Source organism: Melopsittacus undulatus, chromosome 5 (assembly GCF_012275295.1).
Source record: "Melopsittacus undulatus isolate bMelUnd1 chromosome 5, bMelUnd1.mat.Z, whole genome shotgun sequence".
NCBI lineage: Eukaryota > Metazoa > Chordata > Aves > Psittaciformes > Psittaculidae > Melopsittacus > Melopsittacus undulatus.
In genome coordinates this window covers 58,537,834-58,554,539 of record NC_047531.1, presented here as the reverse complement: position 1 = coordinate 58,554,539, position 16,706 = coordinate 58,537,834, and the positions used below count along the sequence as shown (strand labels likewise).

The window sequence follows — 16,706 nt, the reverse complement described above, 5'->3', positions numbered from 1 at the left end:
TGCATGGCTTTAAATATATGCTTAGTTAATAATCTGTGAAATCCTATTATAATGTCAGGTTTTATTCTTATGTTCTTCAGTCCATATATAATGTGCAGGTGCTTCCTTCCTTTCCACAGTGGCAGGTAACAGAAACAAACTTGCTATTCAGAAAGGAGCTCCTTAAGAACATGAATAAAAACATATGTAAAAGCAAATAAAAACCAAGATAAAGCACTCCATTATCAGGACACATAAGACAAGGGCTTTGTGATGTCTACAATAGAAATTAATATTAACAGTCTTCTAGGCAGCTTTTTAGTGTAATCATGTAAGAGCAGGGATATTGCATGATATTTCTAAGGTAATATTCTCACTTGTGCTCTGGCTTCTCCCTCTGTCTCATAAGGATTATTCCTTCCATCACCCAGATTTTGGAACCTATTCTAACCAGCTAAATTAGAGCAGTTTTTTTGCACTCATTTGCTGGTTGTTGTGGAGATGGAAAACTCCATCAGATCATCAGTTCAGCTCAGGAAAGAACACCACCCTACCCCCCAAAAAATAAAGGAAGGTGCCCAAGCATTTTCCACTTCACTGGTACTCTAGGCACTGGGCAGTCAAGGGATGTTCTGCACAGTTCCAGCTTTTTGACAGGGTCAAGTTACTGACTGCCCCTTTTGGGCAGGGCACTGTGTGACCCCAGCAGTGAACAGCCTTATTTCTGACCCTGTCTGTCAGGGACAGTGATGGGGCAGCATATGGCACCATGAAGAGGATCCTTTAGGCTTCATATCCCAGGTACAGCATCTACTTGAGACCCACCTCACAAGACCCAGCAGGGATGGTGGACTAGGGCTTGTGAGGTTGGTAGCTTCTGGCCATGCCATGGCTCACATAGTGCCATTACTGGGAAGGCCTAGGAGAAAAACTGCTAGGACCTGGATGAGAGTATGCTGGAGTCTCTCAGGCTTCTAGAAATCCCTAAAGATGGGACAATGACAGCTTAAGATCACACAGGTCTTGGTTGTAGATCCTGTTTGACCTGTCTGCAATCTTTGCACAGAAGGAACCAGGACGAAAAACTGTCTGATGGTGGAAAAAAAAGAAGAGTTGAAGAATGGGAATGGTTCCTGTTCTCTTCCCTCTAAATCCTGAAGGAGGACATGAGCACTCATTTATCTAATTGCAGGTTGGCCTTCTGTCGGCAGTTCCTCACATGGTCATGACAATCATTGTACCCATTGGAGGGCAGCTAGCTGACTTCTTACGCAGCAGGAAGATTTTAACCACTACCACTGTAAGGAAGGTCATGAATTGTGGAGGTACTGTTGGATTCTGAAAATATAGTATTTTACTGGTGTGTTGCATTTGGTACAAATAACATAGTTTTGTCCATGTTTAATTGCAACAAGAGACAAATGACTCCATATTGCATTTATGGCTGATTAATCTGAAGCATTTAATGGAAAATTGATGTTAGATGTCCTCATGGTATAAACCCTTACCCGTATGAGCCTGTTTTTAAAAAGGGTGGAGCCAAGAAGCCTGGTTAATAATTAAAAGGACAATAGGGACTGGCTCAGAAGAGTAGTATGATGAAATAGGCCTCACCTTGCAAACTCATGCAAACAACGTTAACACTGAACCATGGTGCTACAGAGATCTTTTCCTAGTGGATACAGCCTTGCGATAACTGGCCATGTTCCTAAGTGCTACTTCCAGCAGAACCCACTGACAAGTTTAGGCTGTTAGGGTGGATAAAAAAGGAAAAGGCAAGGGATCGACAGACTAATTTTTACTCAGCACAAAATAACTCATTTCCAGTTCAGGCACTGAACTGAAAATCAATGACATCTACATGTAGGGAAGATACTACATCAGAAAAAAAGTCAATTCAGATAGCCTGTGGAGTCCTTCTCCACTACCACTTCCTGGCTTACAGTATTTATGAATGGCACAGGCTGCCTGAAATATAGATGCCTGCCATCAGAGGTCATGCAGCTTGGCTAGGCATCTTCATAAAGGATTCTCGAATTCAGTGTATTTTCAGAGTGTATTTTTAGTTTCATTAAAAAAGAAAAAACAAAAAAAGAAAAAAACTACCAAAACTAAAACAAAAAAAAGCCCCAGAAGGATTGCAAAGTTATGTATCAGGAAATGTTAATTTGCAGTAATGGCAGAGATTGGAAATTCCCTGTCATGCTCAGGGATGTCCTACTATATTGGTGGCATGCCTCTATGTAAAATGCTCTTCTGTTCTATTTACCAAGAAAACCTCACATTGCTACAACCATGGGAAATTGAAGGCAAGTATTTTTCTCTTTTTCCTGTCATGTTGGTGTGTTTGTGAATTTTTCAGTGCTTTGCACAGTCATTTTCCTATTGTTTCCCTGCCCTCCTCAATGAGTTAACTGTACCAATGGCTTGGGTCTTTTACACAGCAATGGGGAGAAAAAGTATTCTCAGACAATAAATTATTCATCTTTTTTTCTGCAAATCCACAAAGCTTCCAAGTATGTTCAAGAATAGCTGTAAGATAAAAAATACTTTTGTCGCATTTTACTTTGCTATTCTAGCTTGATCTTATTAGTATCTCCATGACCAGTAGTAAATGAAATTGAATTAATTTCCATGTGTTTCATTTGAAGGCTTTGGGATGGAAGCAACCTTGCTTTTGGTGGTTGGTTATTCTCATACAAAAGGTGTGGCTATTTCATTTCTGGTGTTAGCAGTGGGCTTCAGTGGATTTGCAATTTCAGGTAAGTGTTTATCTTATTCTTAGTTTTACTATTAGTGATAAAAGTGATGTTGTTATCCCCACTGTTTCTACTGTCATAAATTCTATTATTCTGGTTGCTCTTAATGTAGCTGTTTATGAGGCATTCCCTATTTTTTTCCATATCAGAAATAATTTACTTCAGTATCTATGAAATGCGTTGCACATAGGACATGAAGCTTTGAGAGAAGCTGTGCTTTACTGATTCCAGTTTACATCAGCTTTGTGCTATTATTTTTTAATAAACTTTTACAGTGTCAGCCACATTTTCTTCTTGCATAAACAATATCCCTAAAAGAAGAAAGAAGGAGACTTACTCTGAAATTAAGAGTTGCTCAAAGGCTATCAGCTGTAACCTGGCTCCCAGCCCTAGCTGCCAGATTCTGCTTTTTAAGTCAGTCCTTTCTCTGTTGTGTGCTATAACCAGCCTTTCACTAAAAGAGCTGGTTTTAACACTTCCATGGGTCTCACCAGTTCAGACTGACTTGTGTAGCTCCAACAGTACTACTATTATTATAAAATCCTGTTGTGTTATGAAGATGGAAGGCCATCAGCTAGCATACTGCCATGAAGATGGATCTGTTGAACAAAACTGACCAGCAACATTAACTGCTGGTCTTCAGTTGTTTCAGGGAATCCAGATGGGCAGTAGTTTTGCTACTCAGTTGTGAGATGCTTGCATGGCAGGCCATTTCTATCAATCAATTTTTACTGCAGGATTTTCCCAGCAGTCATTTTTTTACTGTATTCAATCACATGCGCTTGGAATTCATCATCCTTCCTTGTGGTAGGCCATAGCTCATATGACTAATTTTCATTACCGAAAGCATGATAATTAATGGAGCTGATTTTTCCTCTTTTTTAATCTATTTCTTAATAAAATATATACCCAGAAGATACACTACAATAAGAGTAATTATTTTTCATACTAGTCTATAGTTTGGGGTTTTTTTATCATGTTGTTAAACTACTATTTCAAATATCAGAAAATATGTATTAAGATCCACTACTACCTAAATAAAACTATATCAGACATTTGACTAACCTGAGGCCTTAATTCCTTAATTAGAAATATTTCCTGAGTGCATTAAGAAAATGGGAAGCACAGATACTTTAAATGAGTCCAAAACAACCTACATGATCCCCAAAGGTGGGGGAAGAGGGGGTTTTGGAAAGGAATAATGAATAAATAAATAAATAAAATAAAAATACTACCCTTCTTTCTGATGTACGTAGTAGGGCGTTTCCTACGTTTTCAGGCTTCTTCAGCCAGAATGGCTGTAGGAAGGCCTGTTGGTCACGTAGCACAATGCTGTGTAGTTGACCATTGTCTCTCCTATGCTGTAGGATTCAACGTGAATCACTTGGACATTGCACCACGTTACGCCAGCATTCTGATGGGAATTTCCAATGGTGTGGGGACACTGTCGGGAATGGTGTGCCCACTCATCGTTGGTGCAATGACAAAACATAAGGTAATATTTCTCCATGTTTTCTAGGAAAAACATAAGGTAATACAACAAGTGCTAAGACATTTCAAAGCTTCCTGGGAAGTCCATTTCATTATCAATCTCTGTAGCTATTTTCTGTTGTTTAACCATTCACTTTTATAATACAATAGTGGCATGATTGTCAGCTATCATAAACAAATTATCTGTGTAGGGAGATACTATTTTATACTACCTGCAGCTGAGTCTCTGCAATATCTCCATACTAGTGCCTATAGGACTTGGGAAACAATTCTACAGTGCATCCCTGGTGGGATGCACTGGAACCCACCCTGGAGGGGTTCCTAAGCAACCACTGATCTACAGTAAGATTAACTTAGTTGTTAGAGAATTCCCCGCATTTTCAACTCCAGGAACATTCCACATTTGAGAGAGAAACATCACTGTCAGAAAAAAAGGAAAAAAACCCCAAGTTTTATTTAATTAGCCATTATTATAAAAAAAGAAAAAAATCTTCACAATGACTCTCATAAATTGTGCTATCTGTAACATCAGTAATCAAACGGTGAGCAATGTTCAGTATGTGCTAATTTGTGGTCTAATTCAGAGAATAATATTTTTTTTTTTACTGCAAGCTTATTGAGACCTGAACCATTCTTTCAGACTCGTGAAGAATGGCAAAACGTCTTTCTGATCGCAGCCCTGGTGCATTACAGTGGAGTGATATTCTATGCTATCTTTGCTTCTGGGGAGAAGCAGGAATGGGCTGACCCTGAAAACCTCAATGAAGAGAAATGTGGCATAATTGATCAAGATGAACTGGCTGAAGAAACAGAAATGAACAATGAAACTTTTGTAAGTCCAAAGAAAATGTATGGTGCTACCAGTCAAAACAGTGAAATACAGAGAAGAGAATGGAGAAGGCAAAAGCAAGTGACTCAAGACATGGAAGAACAGAGTTCTTACTATTATGAAAATGACAATTTTCAAGATTTGTCATAATTCTTGAAATTGTAAGGTTTGTATAGCAGGCACTCCCATCTCCCCTTCTGCCCAGCTGCCCCAAATCATCAGGTATCCATATTTATTATCTTATTCAATTGTTTAACATCTGGCCATGTGACTAGATACAAGGGGTGGTAGTTCTCTTCTAATAATATGGAAGAGGGATAACAGCAATGGGACTGGGAGAAGTGATACCAAATCCTCACTCAGGCATTGTATACCTTTGGGATGAGATTCTATGCCTATTAGGAGATAACCTGTCCTGCCAGGGCTCCTACCTGGTGCAAGCTGTAGGATTGACTGTAGGACTGACTGTAGGAGCAAGGAGTGCCCCATTACTTGAACATAGAAAGGACAAGGATATACCAGATGTGGATCCACTTTGGATCCACAGCGATCCATGTAATTACTGGGGCCCAAGTCATGTGACAGTCCACTCTGAGTGGCCCTCCTTTGCCTTTCTAAGATTCTTGCAGGTTGGCCTTTGAGCTGCTTATTCCATGCCAAACTACAAACTCATGCTAAAAGATTAGGGTGGAGTGAAAAGCAGATTTATGAAAGCAGGCTGTAATTAGTTACTAATGGTCACTTAACAACAGGATGAGGATGAGGAACAAGTAGCAGAGATGGCACAGCATTGCTTCAGCAGTTCCTTCATATCGATTGACAATCTGCTTTATATGCATAGCGCACAGAGCATGGATAAGGCAATAAAATGGATACTTTTGAGATTTGTCCCCCTCCAAAGATTTTGTGCTGGCATGAAATAATTCTGACTATAAAATCATTGTTAGTGATACAATATTATTAATCCTTATAAGAGGAGATCTTAGTCCTGTTTGGATTAGGTTTATCACTCAATTCATTATTGTCAAGTAATTCAAAATATATTTTTCTAGTATTGTACTCATAGTTTCTGGCCTCAGCCCCAGCAGTTCTCATTTAGGTGAATGACCTTAATCACATGGGTAACTTTAGTTCTGGACCTGTTACTTTTCAATGCCTCAATCTTGCTGTTGCTGCAAAAGAAGTATGGTACCATTTGAGAGTTAACAGAGTACCTGTGTCTAAAAGCAATTTTCTTTTAGACACAGGTATATTGGTACATATATCGATATATGTTTGACAGTATAAAGTGGCTTTAGCTTTTTTTCTACCATTTTTAGAATCAACCAGTGGAGCATGCTGTATCATCTCAGATAGCTGCAACTCAGAGACACATTGTGGCATTAATACTCTTTTCAGAATGGAAAATTTCAGTAAGCTGTGATTTAATTTATCTTTTATTATGATTACTGCTTCATTAAATTCAAGTGAAAGCTATCTTGTGTAGCGTACAATGTGCTTTGTGATGTTTCAGTATTATTGTTCTGATGTACCATATATAGCCACTGTGATGCTCATGAGATTTGAACATTTCTAACATGCATTTTGCTATTTTGTTGAAGTGCAATTGAATACCATGAGTGGAATTACACTTGTATATTCATTTGAACCCATGGATGATTTATCTTTCCTACAAATATAATTAAAGAGGAAGACCAGGAAGTTAGCTGCTTCTCTTGTTCCTTTTCTACCCAAAAAATCCTATCTGCGACTATGTATGGATATGAAGTGAAGTAAACAGATGCATGCCTAATTTGACTACAGTGAAAACTTTTTAATTGGTATCAACAGATAATTTAATGATAGGGGTACTGTGGGGTATTGTTATGGTACAGCTCAATCCTACCTTGATACAATGTAGTTTATTAATAAAATGCTCAAAGAAAAAAATAATCCTATTGCTTTATCCTATTAGGACAGAGAAGAACTCTTTTTTTCAAAATCCTAAACTTTGCTTTAACCTAGAGTTGGTTATTTCTCTACTGACATTTAGAACAAGCATAAGAAAATATCTTCATTCTTGCAGGTTACAGTCAGCATTTGGGAATTTAAGTGGCAGGAGCTTGAGTCTTCCACAAAAGATGGTCCACATGCTGTCAAACTATTTTGCAACATTGACCACAATTTATGAAAGATAGATGCACAAATAAATCAGCTCCTTCCTCCCTCTCCAATCACATACCATGCATATGTGGTACTGCAAGAACTCTTAATAGTGAAAATCATATTATGAAAGGACTTACTGTAAGAATTTGCAAGTATAATCTGGCAGAGAAGAAAGAGAAGGCCAGACAATTCTAGACTATTCTAGAAACAGTGAGGTTTTCTGAGAAACATCATTATTTTTCCAGTGATGATGAAAGGTAACTTTCCTGCCCCACAAAGAGGAACAAAAAGGGTGCGAATATTATTATGATAAAGAACTGCAAACATCCCAAAAGCTTGGGAAATGGCCAGCTGGCACAGGAGAGCTCATTTGCCTCTCTGGTGAATGTAGCTGCTATTTCTTACTTTTACAGATCCGCGCCAGAACTGTCACAAGTGGCACGTGACACAGTGAGGAGCTGTTAGCAGGACTGTTTTGTATCTGCAAACAGACCACACTGATTTATTTCAGTGGAAACTTGACTTCAATAGATACTTGAGCATTATTTAATGCACTGAAAGAAATGGTTCAAAAACATTTGGACAAGCTTTTGCATTTAAATAAGCACTTTCTATCTTTTCTAAATTTAACTGCTTCCAGAGACAGAATATTATCTCAAAACTAGTGAAATTATGTACAGTCCACAATGTTTTTCCAGGCAATTGCATTCAGATGTTTGGGCTGCCTATTCTCCTTTCTTTTTCATCTGTTTAGTTTGTTCAGGTGCATTGCATGAAATGTAAACATCAGCAGCAGTTGGAATTAGTTTTCTTTCCTGGAAATCTTTGTTACCTAATCAACACTTTGATATGCACAGTGGCTTCCAGAATACTGTATGACCAAGAATAAAGCCAACTTGCTGGGAATGAACAGACCTTGCAGCTCCAGATTTGTTGGATATCTCTATGTGCAACCTGCTCCAACAGCCTTTTCTTGTGTGAACTGAGACAGCATGATTACTGAAGGTGTTTCTGTTAAACTGACTTCTTAAAACATGTTAGATTTTGGAACATTCAGGCAAACAGCTGGCATATCCCAACCTGACTCTAAAAAGGTTATGACTTTAAATGCCAGCAGATGCAAATAACTCAAATGATACTCTCTAAGGAGAAATATTAGTTTGCTCAGCTTCATTTATTATTTTATTTGCATTTTTTTTTCTGTTCTCATGTCCAAAATAACTTCCACATATTTTCAAATATAAGACATTGCTCATTTTAAAAAACCTCAGTTTTATTTGAAAATGGTTTTCTGATTGCAGAAGGAAGCAAAAGTTGTTTTATATGAAAGAGATCTTAAGCAAGCTAGGGGAAGAAGAATCAGTTTCACATAATTTGAAATAATAGAATAGGTAGGCCACAGAATATTAAGTCTGAGGAGAGAAAAAGTAGGACAGTAACTCCTAGGTATATTCAGTATTGTTATCCACTGATCTTTCTTAACAAAGCAAGCTGCAGCTTCTATTTCCTTACCCCTGATGTTTTATAGGCACTATTAGTAGAAGTTTAATGGCAATTCATAGTCCTGTTATACTTATGTGAGAGTTAAACAAAACATTCCTTGTAGTGAGAAAGGGGAAATTGACAGAAACAATGAAAATTCAGCAGAATAGAAACTTACACAGGGAAATAATCACTTAGCCCAAAAGAATATAGAGACTTTTGGATTAAAAAATATAACAAGGGGATCCAGATGTTAACAAAGTGCCAGGAGGTTTATCATGTGTGTAACATAATTAAGTTGAAAGTAGCAAGGCAAATATTAATTCGAGGTCATGCAAAATGTATTGTGGCTTCACACAAATGTTTCCAATTGACTCCTTTTGTCAGAAACTCAGATCTCTAAATTTAGTCATTATTTTAAGGAAAATTTTGCAAATCCCCCAAATTTCCTATCATATTTTTATCCTAATTTTCTATTAAAATCCTTAACTTGAGAGTGCTATTTAACTATTCATATTTTAAGAGGGGAGTATTTCTTGTGGTTAAAAGAACAGAAAGGGGAAGGAGAAAGCAAGTTGCAGTGAAGAGCTAATGTATACAGAGGGCTGAAGAAGGATAAGGAATCTGCTTCCAAATCCTGGAAACAGAACTTGGAGTTCTCTAGATTTTTGAGATAAAAACTTATGGGGTGGGTCGAGGCTTGATATTCTGCATCATCCCAAGGTTTGGGGAGTTAACTCAGGTTTCATTGCAAAGCTTGACTCTCATTTAATCAGGAATAAATAAATGAAGAGATTAAAACCTCCTCATTCTTATGTCATACAAATGTTTGTGTTGGATTAGATAGCACTACTAGTGAGGTAACACTACTAACGCTACTGCAGCTCTTATATGTACATGCAGGAGGCAGTGTGGCAGGCTTCTTTACAAAAATGCTTTTAATTACTCTCGTACTGATATCAGTTATTTCTTAACTTCCATTTGATAACAATATTTAGCTGTGACAGGAAAAAATGGCCCTTTTTTATCTCAACCTTTTTTCCTTTTAGTGTTTACACTGCTTGCAATTTTCCAGCTCTTCGCATGAGTAAAGAAAAAAATTAATGTAAGAAAGAAATGGAGTAAAATTGTATTTCTTTATGCTGAACTATTTTTAAAATAACATAACAAGAGCCAACACATTTTTTCCCCAAGAACATATCTTTTGGATATTTTAAGTCTTGGTCATAAGAAAAGCAAAAATTTTAATTAGTGTATTGGGTATCTGTAGCAGCCAACAGACTACTTTTGTTTATGTACAACTGTATTTATCTGCTCAATGAAGTCAGTGCTCAGCCTCTTGCTGTACAAACTTTTTGGCATCTACTTTGCTGCTTGTTTTAGGCTTGCTTCTACCTGCACAACAAATTCAGAGCTTCTTTGAACAGGTCATGGATGTTTTGTTTAAGTATGTGTTAGGAAAACAGTGGAACTCAGGAAAATTACATCTCTGTTGGCTCAGAGCTATGGTGGCCAAAGAGGTGTCTCATGAATCTTTCGAACACCAAACTCAGGAAGAACAACTTTTGAAAACCAGGAAATATTTAAAGTACCAAATAAAGACAGTTCTGCTTTCAGGAGCTGGCAGCTGTCACCGGAAGCACCATAACAGGTTCTTTGTCTCTGCTGGGCATAGCAGTAAGGAACAGCAAGCTGGAGAAACTTGGTGATGCTATGATTAAGATAAGGGGAATAGGACTTTCTCTTGTTTTAGGGAGGGCGTGTGGATTCCACCTGATTGTTCCCTGATCCCTCCCCTGTGTGTAATAAAAAGAAAGATGACTGCATGTCCTGAGACACTAAATCTGTATCATGACGAGTTCTGTAGTTTGTGCTGGGAGAAATCTGCAGGGACATAGAAGCAGCTTTTGGGTCCCCACTGATTCATGGTGGCCAAGGGAAAATCATACTACTAATGTGCAACTTGAATGTAGAAGTAAAAGACAATGTTAAGGACATAAACAAGTGGATGACAACCTGGATGGGTGCAATGCTACTCCTGTGGAATAATACTGCCCTATGGGGCAAGCAGAGGTGACTGGGAGTAACCCCAGCTGGTACGTTTTCCCTCAGTAAGGGAATGTAATGTCCTCTGTCCTGCACTGTTCACTTCCCATTTCTCATTGCTCTGTACTGGTGGCAGCTTCACCTGTTAAAATGTTTTGGGCATAATACAGAAAACAGCTACAGTCGCACTGGACCCCTATCTTTACTCTGTATTTTCTTCTTTTCACATGTGGCTTCTCCTGACCCTTGCTAACTCATGATCCCTGAGGAAAACCGTCAGGAACAGCAAGGGTTTTCTTCTCAGCAAACTCCTTATTCTTATTTTTGTGTTAGAGAGAGGGACAATTTGTGCTGAGGGTGCTGCTCGCAGCAGCAGCTGGAACAGCCAGGCCATGCTGGGTAGGTGAGGTGGTGCCCTGGCTGGCCAAAGGTCAAGGCTGCACTGTCCTGCTCTGCACATGCTGCTCTGCCAGAGCACAAAGGAAATGTCACACTTGGACAGAGCTGGAGGGCAAAGTCACTGGTAAAGCTGGGAGGGAAACCAGCCAGGATCTCTCTCTGGCTGCATCGGTCACAGGAACTGTCGGAGCATGTGAAGCAGATGGTGTTTTCACGTCATTTTATGAACCCCTCATCCACATTCATACTATTTCAAAGTGACCACCTCTGTTCTGATTTCATGAATTGTGCTGAACAGCTTAAAATGCCCCTTCCTAAACTGGCACCCTTTGCTGTTGCATTTACTTCTGACACAACTAATTCCTCTGTCTCCTAAGCTGTATCCAGAGCCCAGAGTCCCTTCTCCAGTGTCCCCAGTCCATCCCTCCTTCAGTGCTCTTGAGTTGTGCCTTTGGCCCCTGCACCCCTCCACACCTAGCCTCCTCCACATGACGTACATGACGTAAGCCAGAGGACATACTTTTATCCTTGCTATGCAGAAGCTTGAATGACTTCAGCCAGCTCTGGTGACTCTCCTCAGCACTGCAGGATCCTCAATAACTACAAGTAGTAGTTGCAGGGACTAGGGCAGGCCCAAAGCCCACTTACCTGCTGGCTCTCTCATGCCACCCAGAGGATTAACTAGCAGCTGTTCTCAGCCAGTCCGTCTTTCAGAGAAGACACGGTGCTTGCCCATGCCAGTTATTGGGAAAGGCTTCCCCAAAGTTTAACAAACAAATCTGCCCCTTCAGAAAGGCACGTTAAGAGACGTTAGCTAACAGGTTGTTCTCTGGTTTGTGTCAGTGGTTGGGATTGGTTTTAGAGGACGTAGGTACATGTTAGTTTGAAAAAAAAAATAATCACAGGATGTTTCCTTGAGCCACCAAATTACTGCAACATTTGAAGGTCAGCAAACCTTCCAATCAAACACACCACATATGCAAATTTCTCCATCAGGAACACTTGATGCAAACACCTGCAGAAAGTCTAGCATTTCCTTCAGTACTATTTTCATTAGTGCTTCCCAAAAACGCTATGAAATAGGATGAGCAACTAAAATCTGACTGACTTGCACAGATTTTGATTTTCCACACATGGTGTGCTCCCCATAGCCTGAGTAGGCTCAACAATTTGTTTAGTCATGTTACATTTTGTTCAGGAAGCTAGATTTCTGTAGTTAGTGTCTTAGCAGAAGGTGCCCAGGTTTATTTGGTTAGTCCACAACCCATCATTTCTTACAGCATCACAGAATAGTTGTGGTTGGAGGGGACCTCTGGAAATCACCTAGTTCAACCCCCTGCTGCTTGAAGCAATATCAGCTAGAGCCAGTTGCCCACGGCTGTTTTCAGCTAGATTTTGAATATCTTCGTATGTGGAGATATTCCAAATGTGGAGACTTCACAACCAATCTGGGCAGCATGGTCCAGTGTTTAATCAATCTCACAGTGGAAAAAAGTTTTTGTATATGTTTAGATGCTTTTTTCCCTGTATTTTAGTTAATGTCTGCTGCCTTTTATCCTATCACTATGTAAGGTGTGCTCTGTCCCGTCATAGGTTATTCATGAATATGTATTGGTCCCAGTATTGACCCCTGGGATATACCAGAGGTTACTGCGTCTTGCTGGGCTTCATGCTGCTGATCCCAAAACTTTGAGACCAACGTTTTAGCCAGTTTTATATGCAGCTCACTGTGTAGTTACCTAGTATGTACGTCATAATTTTGTCAATTAAGTTGTTATGGGAGACAGTGATGAAAGCCTTGCTAAAATGAAGAATCGGGTAGAGCAGAGCAGGCCCCCTCTTCAGCTCCTCAATCACTTGTTATCAGTCAGTCACTAGTACATCATCAGTGATGTACTTAAAACTACCTGTATTACTTGTCCCTGCTGTGTTGTCCATCCAGTGGATATTGGGGTGGATAAAGTCCTTCCTGAGGACCATGAGCTGCACACAGTAGACTTCTTTCAGTTGTCCAAAGAAGGACTCATTTACTTTTCCTCTTCAAACAGCCTGTAGGAGACACCCACAACATTACCCTCATTGGTCTGCCTCTATTCCTAACCTGTAAATTCTCAACTGGTTTACATTCCATCCCAAGGCAGAGCTCCATGCATGCTTACTGCTGTCAGATACAGGACAATTCCACCTACTTGCTAACCCAGCCTGTCCATCCTAAAGAGCCTATATCCGCCCAAAGCAGAACTCTAGTAATAAGAGCTATCCCACACCTCCATGATCCCAATGAGATGAGAGGCCTGTGGTTGCACATAGACTTCTAATTCCTTTTATTCTCCTCTTAACCTCCATGCCAATGCATTAGGAAGCAGCTATTTTTTTCAGTTGCAAATACACGATTATCCAACATCTAAGAGCAAAAAATAGAGGCACTCAAATTTTTGATTAATTTGTAAAACTGGACTAGGAAGAAGACTGCTAAAATACTGTTAAACTGTGATATTAAGTGGAGGGATCAAGGGTAAGTACAGGAAAACAGCGCTTTTTCACACCTCTGTTACTGCATTGAAATAACCCAAGGTCAGGTGTAAACGCAGTCAAGGTCTCTTGTCATTTTAGCATCTCCTGGCTGACATTCCCATTACAGAAATTGTCATGTCTCTGCCCACTTTTATTGGCAATCTTAAAAAAAAGAGGGACTGTATCCTGGCCATTTATAGACCAAGTTTTTCCTTTTGAAGAAATGAGAAGCAGTATATTTGCAGAAGAGAGATTTATTACATTCAAGAAGCCTAAAGTATCTGGTTAATGGTGGTTGAATTCCTGGAATAAACTGACAATATTACAAACGGGACTTTATCAGCTTCTTTGCAATAAAGTCCATTTTACTGGCATGCTGTTCAAAGGTTTCTATTGCAACTCATATTTAGGAGAGTTACGTAAAACTTGATGTAGGAATGAGTGACAAAGGTTTTATTTATTTCATATTATTATCTGTTGACTTTTAAAGACCTAAGTAACAAGACAGGTTAAGCAACAAGTTAATGATTAAACTGATAAAATGAGTATCAACTATGCTAGTTTTAAAAGAGATTTAGAAAGTATGAAGTATAAAAAATACAGTTCTCTGAGTTTTAAATCAATTGAAGTACTAGAAGTTTTCTGTTCTACTGCTTATTTACAGTCTCTGATATTTATTTATTATCCTCTTTCTCAGGAAATTTATTTTTTGTGTAATATTTAATGTCAGAGGAGAAATGTATGTTTGGTAAATGTAAAGTTTAGACCAACTTTGAAACACCACAGGGTTATGCTTTGTCAAACTTTCCAGAAAGATTTAAGAACTGGTGTTTCTTCAGAGCAAACATTTTTTCAATATAGAGGGTACCATGCTACAGCAGTGACAATGTATCATATAGTCAAGGTTAGAGTTCATCACCTACTTGACTAGCAGTTCAGTCACTGATAAAATAGCAGTTCCCTCACATTTCCTAATTTTGAGTTCTTGGGACTAAATTGAAAGCAGTAAGAGCTAAGTATACCTTTCCTTGGCCCTCTCTGGAATGAATTCGATGTGGAGGACAAATAATGCAGTTCCAGGGTGTATGAACATTTTCCCTCTGATATCACATACTCAAGAGAAAAATATTTTCTGTTTTTAAACACTAATGTTGCTACATGCGGTTTTTTTTTTTCCTCTGTCAATTTTTTATTTGGCAGGATGTATGTTATTGGGTGCACATTAATGAGACACAACCTGAAATACAGAATCGTTTGCTAGTATCTGGGTAATTTCCATGCGTACAGGAAGGAATCCCTTTTGCTGTGTTCACATGAGGGTGACTTTCTGGCAGCAGAATTACATGTTGGAAGTCATCATTTTAATAACATTAGAACAGCATCAGTTTTATCTAATATTCACACTAATACTCCAGTATTTGATACCTTTGATGCTGCCACCAACTTCATAGAACCTGTGTTTATCATCATCAGACATTACAGTGGAAAGACAAGCAGAAAAAGAACAGAGCATGATTTTCGCCCCTCAGTTGCCAGCGATGTTAATTTCTCTGTCAATCAGTCACATAGACAGATTCTGTTTCCTTTGAGTAGAAATAGCAACCCCTACAAATAGGCACACATATGCTTCAGCCAAAAAAATATTTCATGTGGAAGTTTGCTGAAACTAAGGCTCAGCTGTCATCCTCAGGATAACCAGAAGAGCAGCTCCCTAGTTATTGATTGTTGGTACTGTCTTGTTTCAATTTTTCACTCAAATTAAGAAATCCAAAACTGGTACTTCATTCTCCACAGCTGGTTCTTGTGGTCTGGGGATATTTTTGCCAAGTAGTTCTGTCTGAAGCCCACTTCTCTGCTAGTTTGTGCCAAAACAAAGTTAAAACAGTTAACATCAGGGCTGAGTGCTTGGTCAATCCCTTGCTCTGAATAACTTCCTCGCCAGTGTTTCTAGAACAGTTACCTTCCTTTCGCCTTTGCCATTGCTGTAATCAGTTTCTATGACCAAGAAATACAAATATGGCTAAAATAGCCTGGTGAAATGCAGGGACTGACCACAGTGTCTTGAGTACTTATTTCACCATGGGTTAGCAGCTGAGAAAGTGTTGTATAATGTTATGATCATGGCACAACCTCTGGGTGAGCAATTCCGTTGCTTATGGGAAATATCAGTTTTGGGACAAAGTTTGTAAATTCAGAGTCCCCTGCCAGCTTAACATGATTTTGAGGAAACCTCGAGGGAACAGATAGAAACCTCTGAATTGGCTCTGTATTTGTGAGGAGACAGTTCAGAAGGAGAACAGTGACTTAATGCAGCAAGACCAGGTGAACTGCCATGCTTTGAACTGATTTTTGACCTTTTCCACACAAATTTTCTCATCCTACACACCTATTTAAAGAGGCAGTTAAAGCCTAAGATTCATGATTTTGTACGACTTGTGAGGGTTTGGCAGGAGAGATCATCAAAGACAAGAAACAGAACTGGAAAAGTTTCCCATGCATGTAATCTATCACTGTTCTCTAGATAACCTGTTTTTGTTACGCATTGTCTGTTGTGGGGTGAGATGCAACTTAAAATGTATCTGCCAAGTGAGATTTGAGATAAATGAGGGATCTACCAATGCAAATGATTCATATTTTGGGATATGACCCAATTTTGGACAAAAAGGGTATTCGATTAGGTTCTGATAAACAAAGGTTTTCTTCAAAGTAAGCCCAAATTAATACTGCCTTGAGATAAGTAACCTCTCAATTTCCTGATCTGTGTTGTTCGAATTAAATAAACTTTATACTGCATTTAATTTATTTCTTCCAAAAAGGGAAGTAATTTATTTTCAGAATGCAGTGATGTAAACTGAAGATTAGCAAAGAAAGGAAAATAATTTTCCTAATTCTAATTCTCCTGAGGTCTGTTTAACATCCCCTAAACTTTCTCTTCAACCACCACATTTTTTTTTTCCTTCAAAGCCCTTTCTCTCCTCAGTCCTGACTGTTCTTAATTTGACTGAAACCAAGAGGATAATCTAATTAATCTGGGTGCTAGTACATGGAATAAGGACCCTGTA

At 38.9% G+C, this 16,706-nt stretch overlaps 1 protein-coding gene across 2 annotated transcripts in view; it reads left to right on the top strand.

Moving 5' to 3' along the window:
* Window positions 1-5,977, top strand: part of SLC17A8 (solute carrier family 17 member 8) — a 28,506-nt gene extending 22,529 nt beyond the window's left edge. For both annotated transcript variants that reach the window (XM_005144340.4, XM_031044934.2), the window contains 4 exons: window positions 1,172-1,304; window positions 2,631-2,741; window positions 4,106-4,233; window positions 4,870-5,977. In XM_005144340.4, the coding sequence (XP_005144397.1) occupies window positions 1,172-1,304; window positions 2,631-2,741; window positions 4,106-4,233; window positions 4,870-5,208 (711 nt within the window). In that variant the 3' untranslated portion in view covers window positions 5,209-5,977. The remainder of the gene's footprint in view (window positions 1-1,171; window positions 1,305-2,630; window positions 2,742-4,105; window positions 4,234-4,869) is intronic.
* The last annotated feature ends 10,729 nt before the right edge of the window (window positions 5,978-16,706 follow it).